The sequence below is a fragment of the Coptis chinensis genome, chromosome 7, assembly GCF_015680905.1.
Source record: "Coptis chinensis isolate HL-2020 chromosome 7, ASM1568090v1, whole genome shotgun sequence".
Lineage (NCBI taxonomy): Eukaryota > Viridiplantae > Streptophyta > Magnoliopsida > Ranunculales > Ranunculaceae > Coptis > Coptis chinensis.
Genome location: NC_141462.1, coordinates 86,255,110 through 86,278,512, shown reverse-complemented (window position 1 = coordinate 86,278,512; position 23,403 = coordinate 86,255,110). Strand labels below are relative to the sequence as shown.

General features: G+C 34.7%; 3 protein-coding genes and 1 pseudogene across 6 annotated transcripts; 2 read left to right on the top strand and 2 right to left on the bottom strand.

Moving 5' to 3' along the window:
- Window positions 1-1,083: 1,083 nt before the first annotated feature.
- On the top strand, window positions 1,084-20,352 carry LOC147489594 (putative LRR receptor-like serine/threonine-protein kinase At3g47570). Of its 2 annotated transcripts, none has more exons than XM_086572042.1 (3): window positions 1,084-1,582; window positions 19,416-19,677; window positions 19,832-20,352. In XM_086572042.1, exons 1-3 carry the CDS (start codon window positions 1,556-1,558, stop codon window positions 20,113-20,115), a joined length of 573 nt encoding a protein of 190 aa, XP_086428168.1. In that variant the 5' UTR covers window positions 1,084-1,555; the 3' UTR covers window positions 20,116-20,352. The 2 variants fall into 2 exon arrangements, with proteins under 2 accessions (XP_086428168.1, XP_086428169.1); XM_086572043.1 differs by having other exon boundaries at window positions 1,093-1,582; window positions 19,497-19,677.
- On the top strand, window positions 1,590-4,942 carry LOC147489597 (uncharacterized). Its single transcript, XM_086571045.1, has 2 exons — window positions 1,590-2,698; window positions 2,866-4,942. The coding sequence occupies exons 1-2, from the start codon at window positions 1,756-1,758 to the stop codon at window positions 4,017-4,019; spliced, it is 2,097 nt and encodes a 698-aa protein (XP_086427171.1). The 5' UTR covers window positions 1,590-1,755; the 3' UTR covers window positions 4,020-4,942.
- On the bottom strand, window positions 8,399-12,559 carry LOC147489596 (luminal-binding protein 1-like; annotated as a pseudogene). Its single transcript, XR_015201202.1, has 7 exons — window positions 12,552-12,559; window positions 12,218-12,467; window positions 12,066-12,158; window positions 9,961-10,132; window positions 9,693-9,854; window positions 9,502-9,584; window positions 8,399-9,418 (listed from the first exon to the last, which is right to left on the bottom strand). The product of XR_015201202.1 is annotated as a luminal-binding protein 1-like (transcript).
- LOC147489595 (uncharacterized) lies at window positions 11,557-14,702 on the bottom strand. 2 transcript variants are annotated; one of them, XM_086572046.1, is made up of 6 exons: window positions 13,852-14,702; window positions 13,540-13,593; window positions 13,300-13,434; window positions 12,552-12,667; window positions 12,218-12,467; window positions 11,557-12,136 (listed from the first exon to the last, which is right to left on the bottom strand). In XM_086572046.1, exons 1-3 carry the CDS (start codon window positions 14,078-14,080, stop codon window positions 13,376-13,378), a joined length of 342 nt encoding a protein of 113 aa, XP_086428172.1. In that variant the 5' UTR covers window positions 14,081-14,702; the 3' UTR covers window positions 11,557-12,136; window positions 12,218-12,467; window positions 12,552-12,667; window positions 13,300-13,375. The 2 variants fall into 2 exon arrangements, with proteins under 2 accessions (XP_086428172.1, XP_086428171.1); XM_086572045.1 differs by having other exon boundaries at window positions 11,557-12,467; window positions 12,552-13,434.
- Window positions 20,353-23,403: the final 3,051 nt, after the last annotated feature.

Here is a 23,403-nt window from a genome sequence, read left to right as displayed (position 1 = left end):
AAATATATGCAACTACATTGAACTAACTTTAAAGAAGAATAATTAATTGAAAAACAGAAACTGTGAGCCACTGCATTGAGCTAACATCAAAGAATAATTAACATGAATAAAAAATAACATGAAAATGCATTGAACTAACTTCAAAGAATAATAAATAAGAAATCAGAAACTGAATGTAACTATATTGAACTAATCTCAAAGAATAATAATTAACGGAAAATAGGAAATTGAGTGCAAATACATTGAACTAATTATCTCAAAGAAGAAAGATTAACATGAAATTAAAAACTAGCTAGATACAATTGCATTGAACTAATCTTAAAAAAAATAATTAATGGAAAATCGGAAAGTGGAAGAAAATACATGAACTAAACTCAAAAAATAATTAACTATAGGTAATCGGAAACTGGATACAACTGGAAACTAACCTCAAATAATAACTAACGGAAAATTGAAAATTAGATGCAACTATTGCATCCAACTAATCTCAAAGAGTATTTAATGAGACAATGGAAACTGAATGCAAATGCATCCAACTAATCTCAAAGAGTATTTAATGGGACAACGGAAACTGAATGCAAATGAATCAAACTAACCTCAAAGAATAATTAACGGGAAATCAGAAATATGATGCAAATGTATTGAAGTAATCTCAAAGAATAATTAATAGAAAATCGAAAACTAGGCGTTACTGAAAGGAGCTAACCTCAAAGAATAATTAATGAGAAATATGAAACTAGATGCAAATGCACTAACCTCAAAAAATATTTAATAAGAAATCAGAAACATGATGCAAATGCATAGAACTAACCTTAAATAATAACTAACGAGAAATCAGAAACATGATGCAAATGCATTAAACTAAGCTTAAAAAATAATTAATAGGAAATCAGAAATTGAATGCAAATGTATTGAATTAACCTCAAAGAAGAATAATTAATTAGAAATCAAAAATCAAACTAGATACAATTACATTAAACTAACCTCTTCACAAATAACTTTTAATTACATTAAAACTTGGTATGTATTTCAGCAACTACATTAAATCATTAATCTCTCTTTCCATAACGAACAGCCCGTTCATAAGACGGATTCGAAAACTAGTTCCCATAAAAAAATAAAAATTGGCAACTTACGACTTACGTGTTTTCAAAGTGAGGCCTTAGGCCATCGCGCCTTTTTCGCCTTATGGACGGGCCGGCACTGAATACCCAGATGATGCCGTAGAAATCATTTCACATGGCGTCGTATCATTTGTGGCGATATTGTCCACTAAGATCGTCATCTCTGTGGGCCACTAAGTTTGGTGTACTGTGTAGTTTTGTTGAAAACTTGAATGACTTGAATTTCAGATCAATCCTTCGAATTTAAAAGTCGAGTTTATTGTCTAGCTACCACATAATAATTGGAGTTGAATCCACAATCTAGAATGCAAAGTTGGAAGGTTGTGCTCTTAAAGAGGGAAGAAGACTTTTTTTTAGGATAAAGATAATTTTCGAGGGAAGAAGAGTTGCATTTGGCTCTCAAAGCTTTTTCATCTTTGGAGGCAAAAACGATGGAGCTTATGAACATCAAGTCCAAGGTACTCATTATCGATATTATCATTGTTATATTTTGTCGGTCATTTAGACCAGTTACCTTTGCTAGAATCTTGTCAAACGAAACAGATAATTTATCTTTGATTGCCTTCAAAGAAGAGATAACTAGTGCCCATTTGGAGTACTAGATTCATGGAACAATTCGCTCCATTTTTGCATGTGGAATGGAGTCTCATGCAGTCGCAAACATGACCAGAGGGTCATTAGTCTGAAACTAGGTTCCTACAAATTGGCGGGTAAACTATCGCCGGTTGTAGGTAACCTTTCTTTCCTAAGGGTACTCAACCTTTCAAATAACCTCTTTCAAGGAGAAGTACCACAAGAAATCACTCGTCTCTACCGTCTGGAGAATATTTCCCTGGCCAACAATTCTTTCCAGGGAAACCTTCCCACCAATCTAAGTTACCTATCAAATCTTCGAAACTTTTTTTTATCCAATAATCAATTCAATGGGAGAGTTCCTGTTGAGCTTGGCTATTTGCAAAAGCTCGAGTATTTAAACCTCCGTAAAAACAGTTTTACCAGAGGCATTCCTTCCTCACTTGGTAATTTATCATCTCTAACTCGTCTTGATCTAAGTGGGAACAACTTGACGGGAAGAATTCCTCGAGAGCTTTCTGAACTCCGTAAATTAGAAGTTTTTTTTATGGATGCTAATCAGCTGACCGGTACAATTCCTCCTCAACTCTACAATTTCTCCAATCTTATTGTCTTTGGAGTCCAAGATAACCAATTACAGGGAAGCATTCCTTGGGATATCGGCAACACTCTCCCTAATCTACAGTGGTTAGCTATTTCGTACAACGAATTATCAGGACCTATCCCCATTTCTTTGCTCAATTGTTCAAAACTCACTACTATGTTAGTTACACGTAACCAGTTAACTGGGCCAATACCTGAAGATTTAGGAAGGCTGCAACAACTTTTTCGAATATCTGCTGGTTATAATAGATTGGGAAGTAGAGGTGGAAATGATTTGGAATTTCTCTCTTCCTTGACCAACTGCACCAACTTAGAAGTCTTAAGTGTAGGTGGAAATGTTCTTAGAGGTTCAATACCCAAGTCCACAGGAAATCTTTCTGCTACATTGAAGGTTTTGACATAGAAGAGAATCAAATATATGGAGAAATCCCTTCAGAGATTGGCAACCTCATAGGCTTGGAAAACTTTGGTGTTGCAGATAACCTTATTACAGGAAACCTACCAAATGTTTTGGGTAGGCTCGGACAGCTGCAAGTATTGCGCCTGCATAGAAAATGATTGACAGGAAGAATACCATCTTCTCTTGGGAACTTAACGTTACTAAATATATTATTGTTAGGTTTCAACGACATAGATGGAGCTATACCTTCAAATCTTGCCCAGTGCCAAAACTTGTTGTACTTGGATATGTCTTATAGTAATCTTAATGGTTCAATACCTGGCCAGCTTTTCGATAATCTCTCTCGTTTAACCACTTTAGGCTTAGATCACAATGCCTTTACAGGATACCTACCGTTTCAAGTAGGGAATCTCAACAATCTTGTTTCATTGGATGTTTCTGGTAACAAATTGTCTGAGACAATTCCAGAAACGCTAGGCAAATGTGATAGCTTGGTGCAGCTTAATATGCAAAACAATCTCTTTGAAGGTGCAATTCCCAAGTCTTTGAATGCTTTGAGAGGAATTGAAGTTTTGGATGTTTCAAACAATAAGCTGACAGGAGAAATTCCACAATTTTTAGGAAACCTTCCGTTCTTGAAGAATTTGAATTTGTCTTTCAATGACCTCGAGGGTACAGTACCAGAGGAAGGTGTCTTTAGAAATGCAAGTGGGATCAGATTGTATGGAAATGATAAGCTTTGTGGGGGTATGCCAGAATTGAATATACCCTCATGCCTTGGTTTGTCTACAAAGAAAAACAGAGAGTCTCCTTCTCTAGTCATCAAAGCAATAGTCCCAACAGTCGTGGGGACTATATCCCTAGCTGCATTAGCTTATTTCTTTGTAATGTCCCATAAGAGAAGGTTGTCGAGGAAAAACCTTTCTTCCTTATCATCAGCGAACAATCAACTTTTAAGAGTTTCTTATGGAGAGCTCCTTAAAGCCACAAATAACTTCTCTGACGACAACTTGATCGGTGTTGGAGCTTTTGGTTCTGTATATAAAGGAATCCTTGGTCATGAAGAAACAACTGTTGCTGTGAAGGTACTAAATCTTAAAGAGCGAGGTGTATCGAAAAGTTTCATCTCTGAGTGTAACGCCTTAAAAAATGTCCGTCACAGAAATCTTGTTAAGATCTTGACTTCTTGCTCAAGTGTGGATTTTCATGGTAATGATTTCAAAGCTCTTGTCTATGAGTTCATGCCTAATGGAAGTCTAGACAAATGGTTATACCCAGAACAAGCTGAAGAACAAGAGTCTAGGAATCTTAGTCTTTAGATATATACTAGCCATTTGGCCCGGCCTATGGCCGGACTTGCTACATAGATAGCTAATGACTCAAAAGCCTAAAGTTTACTTGAATAAATAATATATGTATATTGATAGCTAATGATTCATTATATACTTTATTTGAAGGGTTTATGTTTTTCTAATTTTTTTTAAGGGTTTTGACAAAAGGTTTTATTTCTATTTTTGGATTATTATTATCCTAAATAACAATTCTTATCATCCACCTATATAAACTATATCAAAATATAACGCAACAATCAAGGAATATAACACGTACTCAAAACATACCATATATTTAAGCGATAACCGAATTATATTCATTACACACAATGGTCTCTCCATCTGCATATGATTATGAAGTTTTATAGCAGATCGGTTAAAGAGCCGTTTCAAAAAGATATCTTTTGGTATAATACAATAATCCCAAGCTAAAAAATTCATACAAAAAAGAATTCAATTAATCTACTTTATTTCTTCAATTGAACTTCAGTTCAATAAGCAGCTACACTCTCTTAACAAATAACTAACACAATTGAGACTTTCCACAACCATTTTTTTTATCCGACTCCAAGTTCAGTGGCCGTTTACATTTTGAAGGAATGAAACTGCAAAACTGAAATAATGGTAATCCCCCTTTGAATGCTTACATTCATCCCGCCAGATTAGGAGTTGTTAAGTAGTAGCTACTGACAAATGATCCCGTTTGACAATAAAATCTAAAAAGTTCTAGCCACTTCTTGCAACAAAATCCTAAATGCAAAGATATATCAATCCTTTCACAATAACGAAAATTAGGTATCTTGTAATTCTAGCTACACAAACCCATTACTAAAAAAAAGTCACCAATATGAAGCCCAAAAAATTGTATAGGGAAATTTAAATAAGATTATTTTTCTTTTGCTATTGTGCTATTACTAAAAAAAAGTCACCAATATGAAGCCCAGGCTTACCTTCTCACCATTGTGCAGTTCCTTTGGCCATAGATGTTCCTAATACAGTACATAAATTAGCTCCACAATGAACTTCCCTCCAACTTGTTAAGTTGATCCAAGTTGTTGTTTAGTTGCTCCAAGTTGTCTGATCTAACCTTCCAGTGCACCTTGTTTGCTTGGAATGCTTTCACTGCTTCACCAGAATCACTCAATCCATATATAATTCCATTCCAGTTCATTGGCTTTGCTAGTCCCTTTGACAATGGCCTTAACTTATACAATTGGTATTAAGTCGGATACAATGGGTGCAAAGGACTTAATCGCATTTAACTTGATAAAATCAACAACGATAATCAAAGACTTTTACCACACAATAACATAGTAAGCGCGAAAGTCATTATACTATGTGAATAACTTAACACCACGTAATAGCATTGTAACAATCAACAATCTCAATATGACATCTTTTAACATCAAAATAACTTTAGACACTCATTGGCATGAGGCATAGTCAAATCAAATAAGATGAGGAAACAGAGATAGAAGAAGGAGATTAGAGATTGAGCATGATTATTACCTTTCAAGTGAAAGCTTTGTGCAAAACTTTTGAAGCTCGAGTTTCCATAAAGAAATAGTTTGGGTGTTGTTTTCGCAAAAAAGTGTTGAGTTTAGTGTTTAGGGTCTAACTTTCTTAATCGTTAGGAGTTTCCCAATAGCACTAATACTCTATAGAAAGTTTGCCACCATCGGATGTGCCCAAACAGTTTTCTCCTTGACCATTCGATGTAGGCTTCACAGATTTTGAGTAAAATATACCTTGAAATTGTCACTTCATTCTTCTTCAATTCTCTTTCTGAGCTTTTCTCCTTTAAGTTGTATCTGCCACTTAGGTTTTCAACAGTGTGTATGCTCGATGATCTCACTTGTGCAATCAATACATTTTTCATGTAACGTAATTCCAATTTCAAAGCGGGGGGCTTGGCTTAGCTTATTAAAGCATTGTCAGTTTGTCACACAATTCCAAGTTCACCAACAACAATACAACATGTATTAATTCTCGTATACATGAATATTTATCATACTTGATGAACATGTAACATTGAATAGAAATATATAATAAAAGTGAATGGTAAATTAGAAAATGGTTATCATAGGAAATAAACAATCGTACCTGATTCAGAATCAAAACCATGATTGAGCTACAATATCAGTGATATGTTGGTCTACCACCATCAAGACCCTGGAACGGAATAATACGATAAAATCAATTGACAAACTAACGCAAAAAAATAATTCAAAGAGAATGGAGAAACAAAAAAAAAAAAAAAACAATTAACTATTTTATTTTGGTGAGGTTTTGAGATATTATTCTTTAAATAATAATGAAAATAGTAAAGTAAAGCAATCGATGAATTGAACTTACAAAAAAAATAGTTCAAAGAGAATGACGAATCCTTGATTCGATTTCTTCTCGAGCGAAGCTCATTGGCAAAATTGAGGATTCTCCTTCCCTTGAAGAAGATGGGTGTGATTGAATTAAATTTTTTAAAACATGTGAGTCTTTTGGTTGAATTTCGGAAGATGAAGAGAGGGTTTGGAAGAGATGTAGTTTTTAGTACGAAGGGTTATTTTGATAATTCCGGAGGCTCCATTCCCGTTGAATACTCATTTTAATTCACAACGAAATAAATCCCTTGACTAAAGCACAGGCAAAGAAAAAGCATCGCATTTAATTAATTGATTTACAACCGCAAGTTCAATAACAATTACACCATTCAACTACCACTAACTTTATTAAAATATTATTATCGCACTCATAACGCATCAACTCGTCAACACCAAACATGCAATTATAAACAATTAGGTTAGTGTCAAAAATTTCATCTAAAGGTTTTGGGATATTGTACATTGGTACTAAGTTTTAATGAATGCTTAGATTGATACTGAACAAATTAAAGGATAATTATATTATTAAGAAAAGGAGAGAGCATACCAGAGGTAGATCTGACCAGGAGTGAGATTTAATGTTTATTGCTCTTGTAATAGAAATGTACTGCTGAACCTATTTGTAGATGAGCATTTCAATGCCATTAGCAATAACTGCAGCCTTCACTGTGATTATCGCATGGCCGCCACATTAGTTAGCATTTGCCATTCCAACACCTAACATTAATATCACACCAAAATGTACTTAATAATCCATTCATCACCAAGGAAAATGTAAGCAAACATAGCCTAAACTTAGGCCAGAGATAGCAATATCTCTAACAACAAATAACCTATCGTACTTGAGCAATTATCATGAAAAGAAGCACCTGAGTATTATTTAAAAAAAAAAAAAAAAAAAAAAAACCCTTGAAAGTTTTAGTACCTAAACCTGGTTGATATATTCTCTAACCGGTTAATCTATTTTTCTAGTAAGGCAAAACTATTTACATTTTGCATATGATATGAAAGTGGTAAAATTTAAACCCACACATCTTCAACATAATAAATCTTGGAGCATGTTACATGCTTACAATTTTTTTGAGATGCGCAGAAAAAAGAAGAAGAAGAAACCTTACTTCATAAACATTAGGTGTTGGGCCGTTGGGGGAAACGTTGAGTTGTTCTCACATTGGTTGTCCGTCAAATTGGAAAGTCGATGACGAAGAAGGTTACATTCAACATTTCTCACACAGCTGTGGGAGGCATGGAGCAACTTGCTGAATTGCAAAGAAACCACCTCCATGCTACATGAGAAGCGATAAAACAATATTAAAACTCATTCAATTATGAGACATAAAATCTGCTGGAAAACAACTACTGATTGAAAAGAAAAATACTAACGCTTATAAGGATAGAATATTACTTGGGTTGTGAATGTTGACGGTTATGGCTATGTTGCCACTACTTTATCTATTATGTAGAAAGCTTAGTCAAACCCTCAAAGGTCACCGGTTATTTGTGCAGCCTAACATGGGATCTATGTTAGGTAACCTTGTAGTCTATACTCGCTGTTTCTAAATGGTGCATTGCAATTATATAACCTTATAGTTTAGAATGGTGAAATTGGAGAATTACCAATTGTCAAATTCCTGTAATGGAAAATAAAAATAAAATAAAAATAATAAAATAAAATAACAGGCTAAAAAATAAACCAAATTGCAAAAAAAGAGAAAGAAAATCAGGATGAAGAGCTAACGCTCATAATGTTAACAAAAGGTCTTCCAAATTTACTTATTGAGATTTCTAGTGCATCTACATGTATACCGTTCAAGTAATAGTTTTGCATTCACAACATGAAGTCATCTCCATTGACCGTAAGCATTGAAGAGCATATAAAATGTTTAAAATGAAAAACATAAAATGTCAGCAAGAGCTTCCGTTGTCCTGCCTTCAAATTGGATTTCTAAATCTGTGATGGAGCAATTTAAATCTGTGATGGATGCTGGACTTGGTTTTGTAAACGTCTGCACATGAATTTAAATCTGTGATGGACGCTGGACTTGGTTTTGTAAACGTCTGCACATGCGAATTAAGTGGTTGACAGAATTCGCAAAGAAGTTGGATTTGCAAGGGAGGAGTTCATTACAATATATTACAATATAAACCATTAACATTTACATTTAATTAATTGCCGAAGTTAAGTTCATACTAACAGTTGAAGATTTTCAGAGGAACTCTCTCTACTTCACTATTAACACTTGTGACTCATCTACCGAAACAAAAAATGTATAAACGAACTAAGATACATTCTCTGGCATCTTGCCTGGCCGATTTACAGCACCCCTTCATTTTCCTTTGAAATTTTTCTGTCCAAGCTGCGTCGCTAATCAGCATTATATGACAATGCTAGCAAATGCCCTCATCTAAGGGCATTCACAAAAGCCAAAAGGGAATCTACATCTCTGTTCTCTGATGGGGAGCTTCTCTTCTTTCAGTCTCTTTTTGACATTTAAAGAAATTGAAATTATCGTCTATAGCTCGTCGTGAGAATCCTCATCTTCTCCTTCTCCTGATCCAACACCTACAGCCCCACCGGATCTCCGGTAAAAGAAGATGATGATTGGGTTGCATACAACTTCTACCTCCTTGAGCTTCTCATCATAATCATCCTTTTCAGCATTTGGTTTTCATCGAGCCACTCGAGAGCCTCCCTTGACGCTAATCGAATCTTTTTTCTTCCGATTCAAGCTTGTCGCAAGCTTGTCCTTGTCGTTGATTTGATTCTTCAAGTTGTACATATAAGTCTCCAAACTGTTTCGGGCATCAATCTTTTCCTTGACTTTCTTATCTTCCTCCGCAAATTCCTCTGCTTATTGAACCATACGGTCAATCTCCTCCTGACTTAGACGACCCTTGTCGTTGGTGATGGTAATTTTCACTGATTTGCCACCGGCCTTGTCCTCAGCCTTAACATTCAGGACACCATTGGCATCAACCTCAAATGTCACTTCAATCTGTGGAGTTCCCCTGTTCAAATGAAAGGAAACTATTATTAGGTTTCTCCTTTAAAACATGGGTCTGTAACAAATTGGAAAGGCGTGCTTACAAACCTTGGTGTTGGGGCAATTCCAGAAAGATCAAATTTCCCAAACTCCCTGCAGTCCTTTGTGAGACTCCTTTCACCTTCGAAAACCTTTAAAAAATAATACCAATAATCCATTAGATGAAGGTTGGCAGCATGTCATTTAGCTCAAATTCTACTATACTTATATTCGAAATGCATTGTGTACATATAATTTACTTGAATGGAAACTTGAAGAGTCGATGATCTTGGTAAGTTGTAAAGACTTGGGATTTCTTAGTTGGAATAACAGTGTTTCTTGGAATCAATTTAGTCATCACACCACCCACGGTTTCAATACCAATTCAAGGGTAAGAGGAGCCACATCCAAGAGAAGGATATCTGCAACAAAGCCATCAATGTAATGCCAGTAAAAAACATCTAGTACTTAGAGTTGCTTCTTATTATAGTTGATAAAATGATGTACACTGTGAGAAGAAAAACACACCTTTGGTTTCTTCACCACCTTCTCTACTCAGGATGCTTCCTTGTACAAAGAAACACCAAAAGTTTATTGCGGCCTCATCGGGGTTAACACCCTTGTTTGGCTCCTTTCCATCAAAGTAATCCCTAAGGAGTTGTTGAACCTTGGGAATTCTGGTACAGGTCCCATTGTCTTCCTGAATAGGTCATTGTTCATCAACTCTTCAAATCTTGCTCGGGTTAGTGGTTCTGAGAAATCCAAACCATCATAAAGAGATTCAATCTCCACCCGGACCTGGTGCTGGTTACTCAAGGCAATCAATATACAAAAGTAAATCATGAATTTTTCAGCACAAAGAATCGAATCAAATTCTAGCACCATGAAGAAAAGCCAATGGAAAACTAACGTGAAAGCCACTTTTAATAGTTTTACTACACCTGCTCATATCTTGATGCTCTTTCCTACAACATCATACATTAATTGTATGTTGTAAGAGCTTGAGCTATTAACTAATGTGGTTTTTGAAGCCAAGGCACATGAGAAGGTGGATCCGATTTAATCACTAAGTATACATCAACCGCTATGCATATTTATATAGAGGGAGTTCATGTTTTCAAAAGTGTGAATTGAAATAAGCAATGTTTGAGAAGCAATCTACTTGAAGCAACCTAAGGTTTCCTATCATGTCCCTTCAATTTACAGTCCGTTCCTTCTGCATTTGCACACACAAATCTATGTGGACTCATCGCATTAAAAAGCTTAGTTAATTCAGAAGTAAGGTTCACACATAAATCTTTCACATAGAAATCTAATAGATGGTAAATAATACTTGAGTATGCTTGCAGATTTGGAGCTTAACAACGAAAACGACTATGTATTGAGTAAGTGACTAACAAAATCAAAGTATACTAAAACAGACAAATTCAAATATTTGGATTTCCAACAACTCAAGTGGAAACATATGCTCCTAAATGGCAAATGCTGAGGATTCTGGGGGGATGGTCTTGAACATGATTAATTATTATTATTACTATTATTGTTAAAAGCTACTGTTGCTAAGAATTCATATATTGATTGATCTATCAAAAGAACATGTCGTCTTATAAAAAACAGAGAGAATATTAGATAGCAAGGTCGGGTAAGGAACAAAAGGTTAGTCCAACAATCAAACAATAATTAAAATAACCGCATATGGCAGAAACTCAATTTGGCGCTATCACTAAATTCTTTGGCATGCTATTCAATTCCCTGAATCCAAGGTTTAAGGGCAAGTACTTAGATCATAATGCTAATTCGGACACTCATAAACAAAACAATGACCATATATCACTAATCAAAATTCAAGTCGTCATACCAACCCACAAATGCTGGCCTAAAAAAGTAACAACAATCCATGACATCCACTAAATCAAACAATATAACACATAGAAGCACACAGTAAAGAATAATAACAAAAATATAAAACTTTCCAGAATTATAAAGAAAGTCGAATCCTCGAGGGAAAGTACTCTTTTCTCTCGAGCCTCTGCAAGAGCAAAAGTGCAAAAGGGTACAATTCCGCTTTTACAATATAGGTGTGGTAAATGCACATAAATTGAAATAACGATTAACTCACTGGATGGGAAACTGATGAGATAGGAAACTGATGAGATAGGAGAATGGAGGACGTCTATACTTGAGCACGAAATCATTTTTTATATGAATGAAGGAATGGCATTCTTGAATGCGTTTCTCCGCCTTTTGAGATAGGAATGAAACTATGCACTGTACGTGGAGTTGTCTTTCACGTGTATTTCCCAAACTAAACTAAAGCAAACTACTGAAACTAAGGCTTACTGGGTTTGTTGTTTCCAATCTGCCCAAATGTCAAACCAACGATGGTAGCTATAGGAGTCTTGTGATTGAATATTGTTATGTATACAGGTGATGCTAAACTTTCTGCTCTAAGAGATTTATAACAGCAGGGAAAGTACCCAGCAAGGTGAGTAGGTGACGGCAAGTAACATCCTGATAATTGCCTCCATTACTTTCACACAAAGATATGGGTGATTAAGAATTTGTGAGTGCACAGTTGCACACAAATATAAGCCCGTAGAAATTAAAACACATGTAAACAAAAAATAACTAACCATCCATTCAAACATTGTGTTGTTACAACAGCTTCCCGTCCCACAAAGCATAGAGGTGTCCTCTTGTTTCCCTGCTTCCAATTCTTTCAGTTGCTACAGGTCAAATTTTATAAGACAAAGCAAGCATACATACTTAAATCTAAACAACATACCTTGATAACTACTCTGTCAGTAACTGCAAAAGGAAACTGAACACCTTTACCACTTTGAGGCTCAACCCTTGACTCGGCATACATGTTCCTAGTTTCACCCTTGAAATCTCTGTTATCTACTTTGGGATCGATAAACTGGATGCATGGGTGACCTCCTATCGACATCACGGGATTCAATTCTAGGCACTTTGGCTGACCTCCCATCTTGCCCTGATTCAAATGGCAATGGATGGTATTCGTTCGAAGCCAACTGTTTCAATTTTCCAGAATGATTATTACTATGAGACAGGTTCGCATTTTCAATCACATGTTTTGAAACCGAAGAATGACTTACCTCTTCATGCAGTCTCTTTGGAGTGCCACTTATTATGTTCCAGGCTTCCGATTCACTCACTTCCTATTAAAACTTATCGTCTTTCATAAATAAAAAACATTCGCTTTGAGTACAACCTGAAAACCAAAGCAATAATGCTTTTCAATCAGTTTAGTGTATAAATAAAATTAGCAGAAGATAAAATTAAACAATATATTTCAAAAACCCCAGTGATCCAGCTGAAAATAAGATGGAAAGTGAAAATGAAACAAGGATAGAAGACCCTGAAGAAAGAATTTGTTCTGCAAAAGATCAATTTGTATGTCTTATTAATGAATGCAAGAAGAAGAAGGTAAGTCTTTGGTGGGAATCTTTGAATACTGATGAGATGCTGAATTTCCTCAATGTGCGTCCTCTTGATCTTAGGTCTCATTTCAGTTCTTTAGACGATAATTTGGCAAATGAGGTTATATTTAAACCGTTCTTGTTTTTTGATGAATATAAGAAATGGGAATTCTGGGAGTGCTATTGCGTTGTGATGAGAAATTTTAAGGCAGGAAGGCTTTATTATTTATCAAGCTAGTATTTTTTTTTGGACGCATATATGCAATATGGGTCTCATACGTATAAGCAAGGTAGTTCTTTCTGTTATATTTTCTCTCCTCTTTCACTTTCTTTCCTCAAATCATCTCTTTCTCTTTACTTTAAAACTCTAGGTGATATTCAACTACCCCCAATAACATAAAGCTCATAAGTAATTTCTAATTACCTCGCTGCAACCACTTTATGGGTAGTATGTCGAAGTTTTATTGTCCAATCCTCGCTCTTTTCGTTTTTCACGAAACCTAACCAAGGAAGCGAATCTTCTGGAAAGATTGGGGTGTTGTGGGACATCTAGCATAACCTGGAGGAAAATCAAAGTAAAAAGGTGATATAGCAAAGGTTTCCTTCAGAGCTCGGAAGGAATCAAAACTACCATATTACTATGATGGAAAGATTTATCACTTACGGGCATACCAAATTGTGATCCATTTCCTCCTAAATATGAAAGAACTGCTTGAACCTGTTTCGAAATATTAGCACATAATTAATATACACACACTCAAAAGTAAATGATATAGTGGTCATCAAGAAATTGTACTTGTAATTCTATAGACTACATTGCTGTCAGAGTTTTTCTAGACGTCTACTTAGAGTTTAGCTCTGTGATTCCATATGTAACGATAATATGATGTCAATTACTCATTTACTTTTCCAAAAGGTAATCCAAGATAAATTAAATGAAAACACCCATTATAAGCACTTTTAACAGTGAACTCACCTGCATTATGCCATCCCCAAATCTTATCCTCCAGCGGAGACCTTATGAAAGATATAGAGCAATTTTCAATTGTGTATTCAATTGACCAGAACCTAGTAATAAAATCCCAGTTCCACGATCCATCACCTGCACTAATGAAGTTTGCAACATACTCGAAGTTCAAATCTGGTGGCTCAAGTGGTAATCTTTCACCATTGACACTTTTAGCAACGTCTATGCAAATAACCATTTCTTTGTTGACCAACTCCTATGGTCAGTTGCTTATCACCAATGTCAGAGATTATCATGGACCAACTGGGACTCTGAAAAAATCACTGTAATAATTATAAGTTAAGCTTCGACGACCCAAATGGTGAAATGCAAATTATCCTATCATATAAACATCATTTGAGAAATTTCAAGTGAAATTAGAGAATTGAGAGAGCTTTTGTGAAATAAGATAGATAACAAATATCTAAGTAATGAAAGATTTTCACCAAGGGTTCATATGTGTTTGGAGTTGTACCTATAAAATAACATCTTAATATCACTATAGAGTATAGACAATCCATTATTATGCAAACTTACCGCCTTTTTCAAAATAGCATGGGTATTACTGCTGATCATCTTCAAGTTTCTTGATTCTGGATTCCATCTCTTCAAAATTTAGGCTCTGCTCTTCATCCAAACCATTCTCCTCACTTCCAACGCTTTGAGAACTATTTGGGCCCTCATCCATGAGATCTATGTCCTTTACCTGTTCGTTCATAAGCACATGAAACTCGTCATTTACATCTATGTTTCGAACAAATAGATGAAGAGACTTCTCTTCACTCCCTTCGAATGATTCTGATAATGGTTTTGGATGGACTTACTTTTCGATAAGAGGAATTTTTAGTCGTTCCTTTAGCAAGCTCGCCATTGACTTTTGCAGATTTTTTGGAGTACTATGTGGCCTTTAATTTGTTTATTATCTGTTGAGAATAAGAGAGAGATTATCATGAATAATATGTTTACCCATCCTTTCTCTTGCCTTCACAATTCGTGTAAGATTGCTTGAAGATTCACGTTAAGCCTTTGATTTGAAACACGGTACTAAAATGAAAAAGAAGGAGATAAGATTTAAGAACGACTTAAGAATGGAGATAAAATTTAAGAATTGAGATAAGATTTAAGAAAGGATTTTATCTACTTATCTATGGGCTACGAACAATTGAAATCGCAAAATAAGGGCGTAAATATGGGCGTAGAATTCATTTTTTTAGGTAAAATCTGATGTGTCAGTATGAGAGAAAAAAGGGGGGCTGACGTGGGTCACTGGGAGCATTCTCAACTACTCAGTATTAATGGTCTTTGATTATAGCTCTACCCTCTTGGCTCTATTTTTTGAGCATTCACAGAGTCTCCAATATTTGTAAAACTCTTTGGCTAATTACGAAAAAGTAAGAGACTAATATAGAAAAATCAGACAATTGACAATCACATAGACTCCAGTTTTTTCTAAACTCTATTACTAATTACGAAAAAATATGATATAAAAAAGGAAACAATCTCATCTAGAGTTTCATAGATTTTCCAACTTTTCCTAAACACTATAGCTAATTACGAAAAAATAGAAGACAAAAAAACTAAATTGTGAAAAATAATAGTTTTCACCGAAAATGATTTTCTTAAAACTCTTACGCCACAAAGAATAGTTTCCACACTAATCTTAGGTGAAGTTTAACATAATAAAATTTCTTTCTAGAAAAAGACAATGAAATAACGAATGAAAAAATGAATTGAGTTGCCTGAACATTTATTTTATACATTTGTTAATCTCACATGTGACTGGGACAAAAAAAATAAAATAAAAGTCAACTAATCATAAAATAAGTAACAGTGTACACCCTTTATACATTTGTTAATCTCACATGTGACTGGGACAAAAAAAAAAAAAAATAAAAGTCAACTAATCATAAAATAAGTAACAGTGTACACCCAAAACTAAGTGGATAACAAATAAAATTGTATTGTATGCACTATATGTCTATATGGGCCTAAACAAATAAACTTGGATAGATTTAATGCACCATCCACTTTGGGATTTAGACATTTAGTCATCGTTAAGGATTTCAAAAACCACAGTAATTACGACATATTCCAATTAAATTTCTGAATTTATAATTTTTTTTCAACACTATAATATAATTTCCAATTATATATATATATATACCAAACCAAAACAAATTCCAATGGAAAATTAAATTATACAAAAAATAACATCACAAAACATATAATAGAAAATTTTGCATTCATTCTAATGCAAGCTCACATGTATATAAAAAAATACAAAAATAACGGCAAACCAATAATGACAAATATTTTAAAATATATATAATACTACATGAAACTAAACTCAAAGAATAATTAATGAGAAATCAAAAACTAGATGCAAATACATCGAACTAACCTCAAATAATATTTAACGGAAAATCAGAAATTGGATGCAAATGCAAACATTAAACTAATCTTAAAATATAATTAATGGGAAATTGGACTATGGATACAACTGCATTAAACTAACCTCAAAGAATAATTAACAGGAAATCAAAACTTGGATGCAAATACATCGAATTAACATAAAAAAAAAATAATTGTTGGGAAATCAAAAACTGGTTGGAAATGCATTAAACTAACCCTCAATGATTAAATTAATGGGAAATCGAAAACTGGATGCAACTGTATTGAACTAATATCAAAGAAAAATTAACTATAAATTGGGAACAGGAAATTCATAGAATTAATCTTAAATAATAATTAATGGGAAATCGGAAATCGGATGCAATTGTATTGAACTAATCTAAAAAAATAAACTGGATGCAAATGCATTGAACTAACATCAAGAAATAATTAATGGAAAATCGAAAACTAGATGCAAATTCATTGAACTAACCTCAAACAATAATTAACGGGAAATCGGAAACTAGATGCTAATGCAACCTTATCGAATAATAAACGAGAAATAAAAAACTGGATGCAAATGCATTAAAATAATCTCAAAGAATAATTAACGGAAAATCGGAAATTGGATGCAAATGCATTGAACTAACCTCGAAGAACAATTAATAGGAAATTAGAAATTTGATGTAAATGCATTGAACTAACCTCAAAAAATAAATAACGGGACATCGGAAACTATATGCAATTGCATTAAACTAACATCAACAAATAAATAATGGAATTGAAATTCAGAAACTGGATGCAAATGGATTGAACTAACCTCAAAACATAGTTGTGTTATATGTTGTGGAAATGTCTCGATAAGTATAGTTTTGCATTTAAAATAGTGTTTATTTTATCTCTTTTCGTATGATTTAGAACGCCTTGTTATTCAAGTAGCTCCAATATGAACTTTGCCTTATTAGGCAATCTCACAAAACTTTAATCAAACTTCTATTATTAAACAACAAAATGAAGTTGAAGGGTTTTATCAAGGGTGAGTTTTTTTTTTTAATGGATAATGGGCTTTTCACGTTATAAGAAATTTGGACGAGTTATCAATATAATATTCATATATAATAGTTCTGCATATATAGTTACAAATATTTTTCAAAATAATTAATATAACATCACACGTTTGTAGATAATATTTAAAGATCCAACATAGTGAGTCATATATAATTTAAAGAATAATTAACGGGAAATCGGGAACTAGATAATTTTTGATGATCCCACATAGTAAATGAAACATAATTTATTTTTATATCCTGTTTGAAGTTGGCATTACACACCACATTGGATAATTAAAAGAAAATTAAAAACTAGATTCAAATACATTGAATTGAGTTCAAAGAGTAATTAACAGGAAATTGGAAACTTTATGCAAATACAATAAACCAGACTCAAAAAGTAATTAACTAAAAATCGGAAACTGGATGTAACTGCATTAAACTAACGTCAGAGAATAACTAACGAGAAATTAAAAATTGGATGCAAATCCTTGAAAAATATTTACCAGGAAATTGGAAACAATATGCAAATACATCAAACAAACTTTAAATAATAATTAACGGGAAATTTGAAACTGGATGCAAATGCATTGAATTAATCTCAAAAAATAATTAATAGAAAATTAAAAACCGAATGCAACTGCGTTGAACTAACCTCATAGAATAATTGGTGGGAAATCAGAAACTAGATGCAAATGCATTGAAATTAAATAACCTCACAGAATAGTTAACGAAAAATCATAAATTGAATGTAATTGCATCGAACTAACCTCAAAACATAAATAATAAAAACTAGATGCAAATATATTGAACTAACCTCAAATAGTTATTAACGGGAAGTCAGAAACTGTATGCAAATACAATGAACTAATCTCAAAGATTAATTAACGAAACATTGAAAAATAGATACAACTACTTTGAACTAATCTCAATGAATAATTAACGGGAAATCATAAATTTTGATACAACTACATTAAACTAACTTCAAAAAATGATTAATGAGAAATCGAAAACTTGATGCAAATGCTTTGAACTAACCTCAAAGAGCAATTAACTAGAAATCGAAAATTGGATGCAACTACATTGAGCTAACCTCAAAGAATAATTAACTGAAAATCATAAACTTGATGCAATTGCATTAAACTAAAATTAGAGATTAACTAATGGTAAATCAGAATTTGGATGTAATATCTTGAGGAATATTTAACGGAAAATTAGAAACTTGATACAAATGCATTGAAATAACCTCAAAGGATAGTTAACAAGAAATAAGAAATCGGATGTAACTGGTCGAACTAACTTCAGAGTATAAATAACTAGAAATTTGAAACTAGATGCAAATGCATTGAACATCGAACTAACCTCTAAAAATAATTAACTGAAAATTAGAAACTGGATGCAGATGTATTGAACTAATATGGAAATAGTAATTAATGAGAAATTGGAACCTGGATGGAAATACAATGAACTAATATCAAAAACTAATTAATGAAACATCGAAAACTAAATGCAACTGCACTAAATTAACCTTAATGAATAACTAACGAGAAATCATAAACCTGATACAACTGCACTGAATTAACCTCAAAGAATAATTAATTGGAAATCGGAAACTTGATGCAACTGTATTGAACTAACCTCAAAGAATAAGTAATGGAGAATCAGAAACTAAATGCAATAACTACATTGAACTAACCTCAATGAATAATTAACAGAAAATCGGAAACTTAATGCAGCGCAAATGCATTGAACTAACTTTGAAACATAGTTTATTTGTAGAGGGAATATAATGTCTCGACAAGTATAATTTTGCATTTTAAATAATGTTTATCATAATTATTTTTTTTATGATTGAGAGTGTCTTGCTATTCAAGTAGTTTCAATATCATTTTCACCACATTGAACATTCTCATCAAACTTCAATTATTAAAAGAAGTCGATAGGTTTTATCAAGGTTTGATGTTTTCTTTTTTATTGAGAGTTGTGCAAGAAATTTAAATTAGTGATTAATATAATTTTCATGTATATCTTATAGCTTTGTATAATTATTAATATTTTTTAGAATAATTTAATATAACGGCACCCGTTCGTAAGACGGATTTGAAAACTAGTCTTCTCCAAAGGCTGAATGTAGCAATAGATGTAGCTTCAGCTCTTGAATATCTTCACCATCAGTGCGGATCGACAATTGTTCACAGCGATCTCAAGCCAAGTAATATTCTTCTTGATGGTGACATGACTGCTCGTGTTGGCGACTTTGGGATTTCCAAGGTTCTTTCTTTGGCTTCAGATAATTCTGGAGAGAGTGGGATTAGTTCCTTTGCAGTAAAGGGATCTATTGGGTATGTTCCCCCAGGTACGGCGTCATTCTTTTTCCTCTCAACTTATTCAGTTTCATTTATTTGACAAGGTCTTTCTAAATTTTTAAGAATCTTAATTTATTTCCTGTACCCAGCCCTTTCATTTTCTTGGGATTTGAATTACACCTTACTGGTTGAATGGTATTGCAGAATATGGTATGGGTGCGGAAGTATCGACCCAAGGGGATATATACAGCTATGGGATACTATTGTTGGAGATGTTTATAGGAAAGAAGCCAACAGATAATACATTTAAGGATGGCCTGAGTCTTCACGCTTACTGCAAAATGGCTTTGACAGAGGAAGTGACAGAAATCATCGATTCTCGACTTCTTGTAGAAGATAATCCTGATGGTCAATTGCAAGGGCGCGGATTGGTGTGGCATGTTCTTTGGAACTGCCAGGAGACCGTATGCGTATCAGTGATGTTGTGAAGGAATTGAGTTTGATTAGAGATCGTCATGTTACGATAAAATTATCATCTGTTGAAGCACCGAATGGTGTGTTATGACTTGTGAGTGTATTTTTGTGTTATTGTGCTATGACTTATGAGTGTATTTGGTTGCTGTTGTTTGGTAATTTTATTTTATTAACACTTGCATCTTATACCTCTTTGAGATAAATGTATAACCAGAATCATCAGTTAAGATAAAAATGATCTCATATCTGTATTGCCTTGTTCCTTTTTTTGCCATTTGAGTATGAATTGTTTACATGTAATTTCCCAGCAGACGTTTTGTTTATTTTATAGTTAATTGTATGAACATTTTGAATCACAGTTTGGGTTTCAAGTGGTTGGCAATAAAATGTGAAAGGGCGTTGAAAAATTGTACATGATTGTTATAGACATGATTGATTATGGATGATCCCAGAAGTTAATTCTTTCTCAAAGACAGAAGTTTCAATTTCTGATATCGCTGAACATCAAAGAAGTCAATACTCAAGCTGGATCAACAAGTATCATCATTCTCAAAATTTCTTAGTGTTAGCTCGAACAATTAAATGCGCGCACCAAAATCTAGTGGAGACAATGGGTCCGGCCACCACAGGATTCACACGCAAAGTTTGGTGGAATGGCTTGTATAGGATTAATATAAGATAATTGTTGTGAATATATAAGTGCGGAAACAACGTTATCCACAACAAACGGATCAATTCTACACAAAGATCGATCCTTCACACTAGACAAGACTTCAACACCCTCCAAGCAATATCCCAACACTTCTCATTATCAAATAACAAGCATATAAAATAAAACTATTAATGTAAAGGAAGAACAAACCACAAGACGAGATATATCGTGGTTCGACAATTTGCCTACTTCCACACTGCGAGTTCCAAGCTTTACTGGATGTCCTGAGTAACATATTACAAGTCTCTCAATTCACTCACAAAGAATGAACACTCAACTCACAAAGAATTGCTCTCTTATAATCTCTCTTTCTTGGTTTGGAAAAAGTTAGGTTTTCCAAAAACCGATTTTGTTTTTATACCAAAACCAAAATCGCGATTCTTATAGAATGAAGCCCACAAAAAAGACGAGCGCTGGTCGCTTCACTCTGGCCTTGGAAGCTCGAATGTGAAAAACAGAGAAAACTCTTTTTTTCTCTACATTCTCCACCTCGGTGAGGTTTTAACACATAAAACCAAGCCGAACACATCCAAAGAAGATCACATCCAAGAAGAACACCTCCAGCAAAGGAAGACTTCGCTGAAATAATCGCCGAAGGGGCTATGCCCACATGGGCTCTTTCAAACATGTAGGATTTGGAGCAAGTCCAAACAGGTGTTGGAACTTAACTCCGGTGACAACTTTCGCCAAGATATCGGCCGGGGTTGTCATGGGTGTCTACTTTCTCAAGTGCTACATCACCATCCTCAACGACATCCCGTGATAAAGTGATAACGGACATCAATATGCTTGGTCCGACCATGATGAACTTGGTTCTTCGCCAAATGAATAGCACTCGACTATCACAATACCGCAAAGAAACATTTTCGCTTTCAATACCCAAATCATCTAGAAGACCTCGAAGCCATATTGCCTCTTTCACTGCCTCTGCATCGCCATATACTCGCCCAAGAGTAGATAGATAGCAATCAGAAATTGTAGCATAGACCTCCAACTAACCGGTGCACCATGTATCATAAACACATAACCGTGAGTCGATCGTCGCTCTATCTAGATCACCTGCATAATCAGAATCTACAAACCCACTGACATAACAAGTGCCTCCACCATAAGCTAATCCCACATCCAAAGTACCCTTCAAGTACCTTAGTACCCATTTCACTGCCTTCCAATGCTGCTTCCTAGGATTTGCCATATACCTGCTGACAACACTAACTGCCTGTGAAATGTCTGGGCGTGTGCACACCATAGCATACATCAAACTGCCCACGACACTTGCATAAGGAACATTTGCCATATGCTTTTGTTCCTCCACCGAACTAGGAGAGAACTTAGCTGAAAGCCTAAAATGCCCAGCTAAAGGTGTAGAAACCGACTTTGCATTTTCCATACCAAATCGAGAAATTACTTTCTGAATGTATTTCTTCTAAGATACAACTATCCGTCGCTTCTTCCTATCTCTATCAATCTCCATGCCCAGTATCTTCTTGGCTCCACCTAAGTCTTTCATCTCAAACTCAGAGCTAAGTTGAGATTTCAACTTGTCTATCTCCACCATGCTTTTGGAAGCAATAAGAATGTCATCCACATAAAGCAGGAGATAGATGAAGTCATTACCACGAAGCCTTCTAAAGTAGACACGGCAGTCATACTTACTTGGTGTACTCATGTTGCATCATGAATGTGTCAAAGCTTTGTACCATTGCTCGGCGATTGCTTTAACCCGCATGATGACCGATTCAATTTGCATACATAATCTTCTTCAAAGAACGACAAACCCTTCAGGTTGTCTCATATAGATCTTTTCTTCCAAGTCCCCATGCAAGAAAGCAGTTTTCACATCAAGTTGCTCTAACTCCAAGTTGAAGTGAGCAACTAAACTTAATAACACACGAATGGACGTATGTTTGACCACCGGGGAAAATACCTCATTGTAGTCAACTCCTTCTTTCTGTGAAAAACCCTTTGCTACCACTCTTGCCTTGTACCCAGTACTGTTGGACTCAGGAAGGACCTCTTTCTTTCTGAACACCCATTTACTGCCGATAGTCCTTTTGCCCTTTGGTAATAAAACTAGGTCCCATGTGTGATTTTTATCAAGAGATTCCATCTCTGCTTGCATAGCTACCAACCAATCTCTGTAATGAGCATCTCTAACAGCTTCCTTGAAGCTATCTGGCTCATCATCTTCGATATTTAGTGCATATGCCACTAAATCCACCGATCATAGTGTTTCACGGCTTTGTGCCCATACTTGTGCACTTTTTAACTTTGTCTCGTGGCCTAGGGTCACCACTAAGTCATGCGGATGCTCTTGCTCTTCTTCCCCGTTCTTTTGTGTGGTTCCATGATTTGGTACCTCATCATGATCTAACCGGTCATCTGGCGCATGACGACAACTCAAACTCATTAGCTTGAACTTCGTAGACTCACCATTCTCGCGCCAAAGCCTACTTCCCGCCATCGAAGATAACACGGAAGTCTCATCAAAGGTAACATCTCTGGCGACCCGGGGAACTTGTGGTCTTCTAGACACCACAATCGATATCCCTTTACCCCATTTGCAAAGCCTAAGAATATGGCCTTCTTA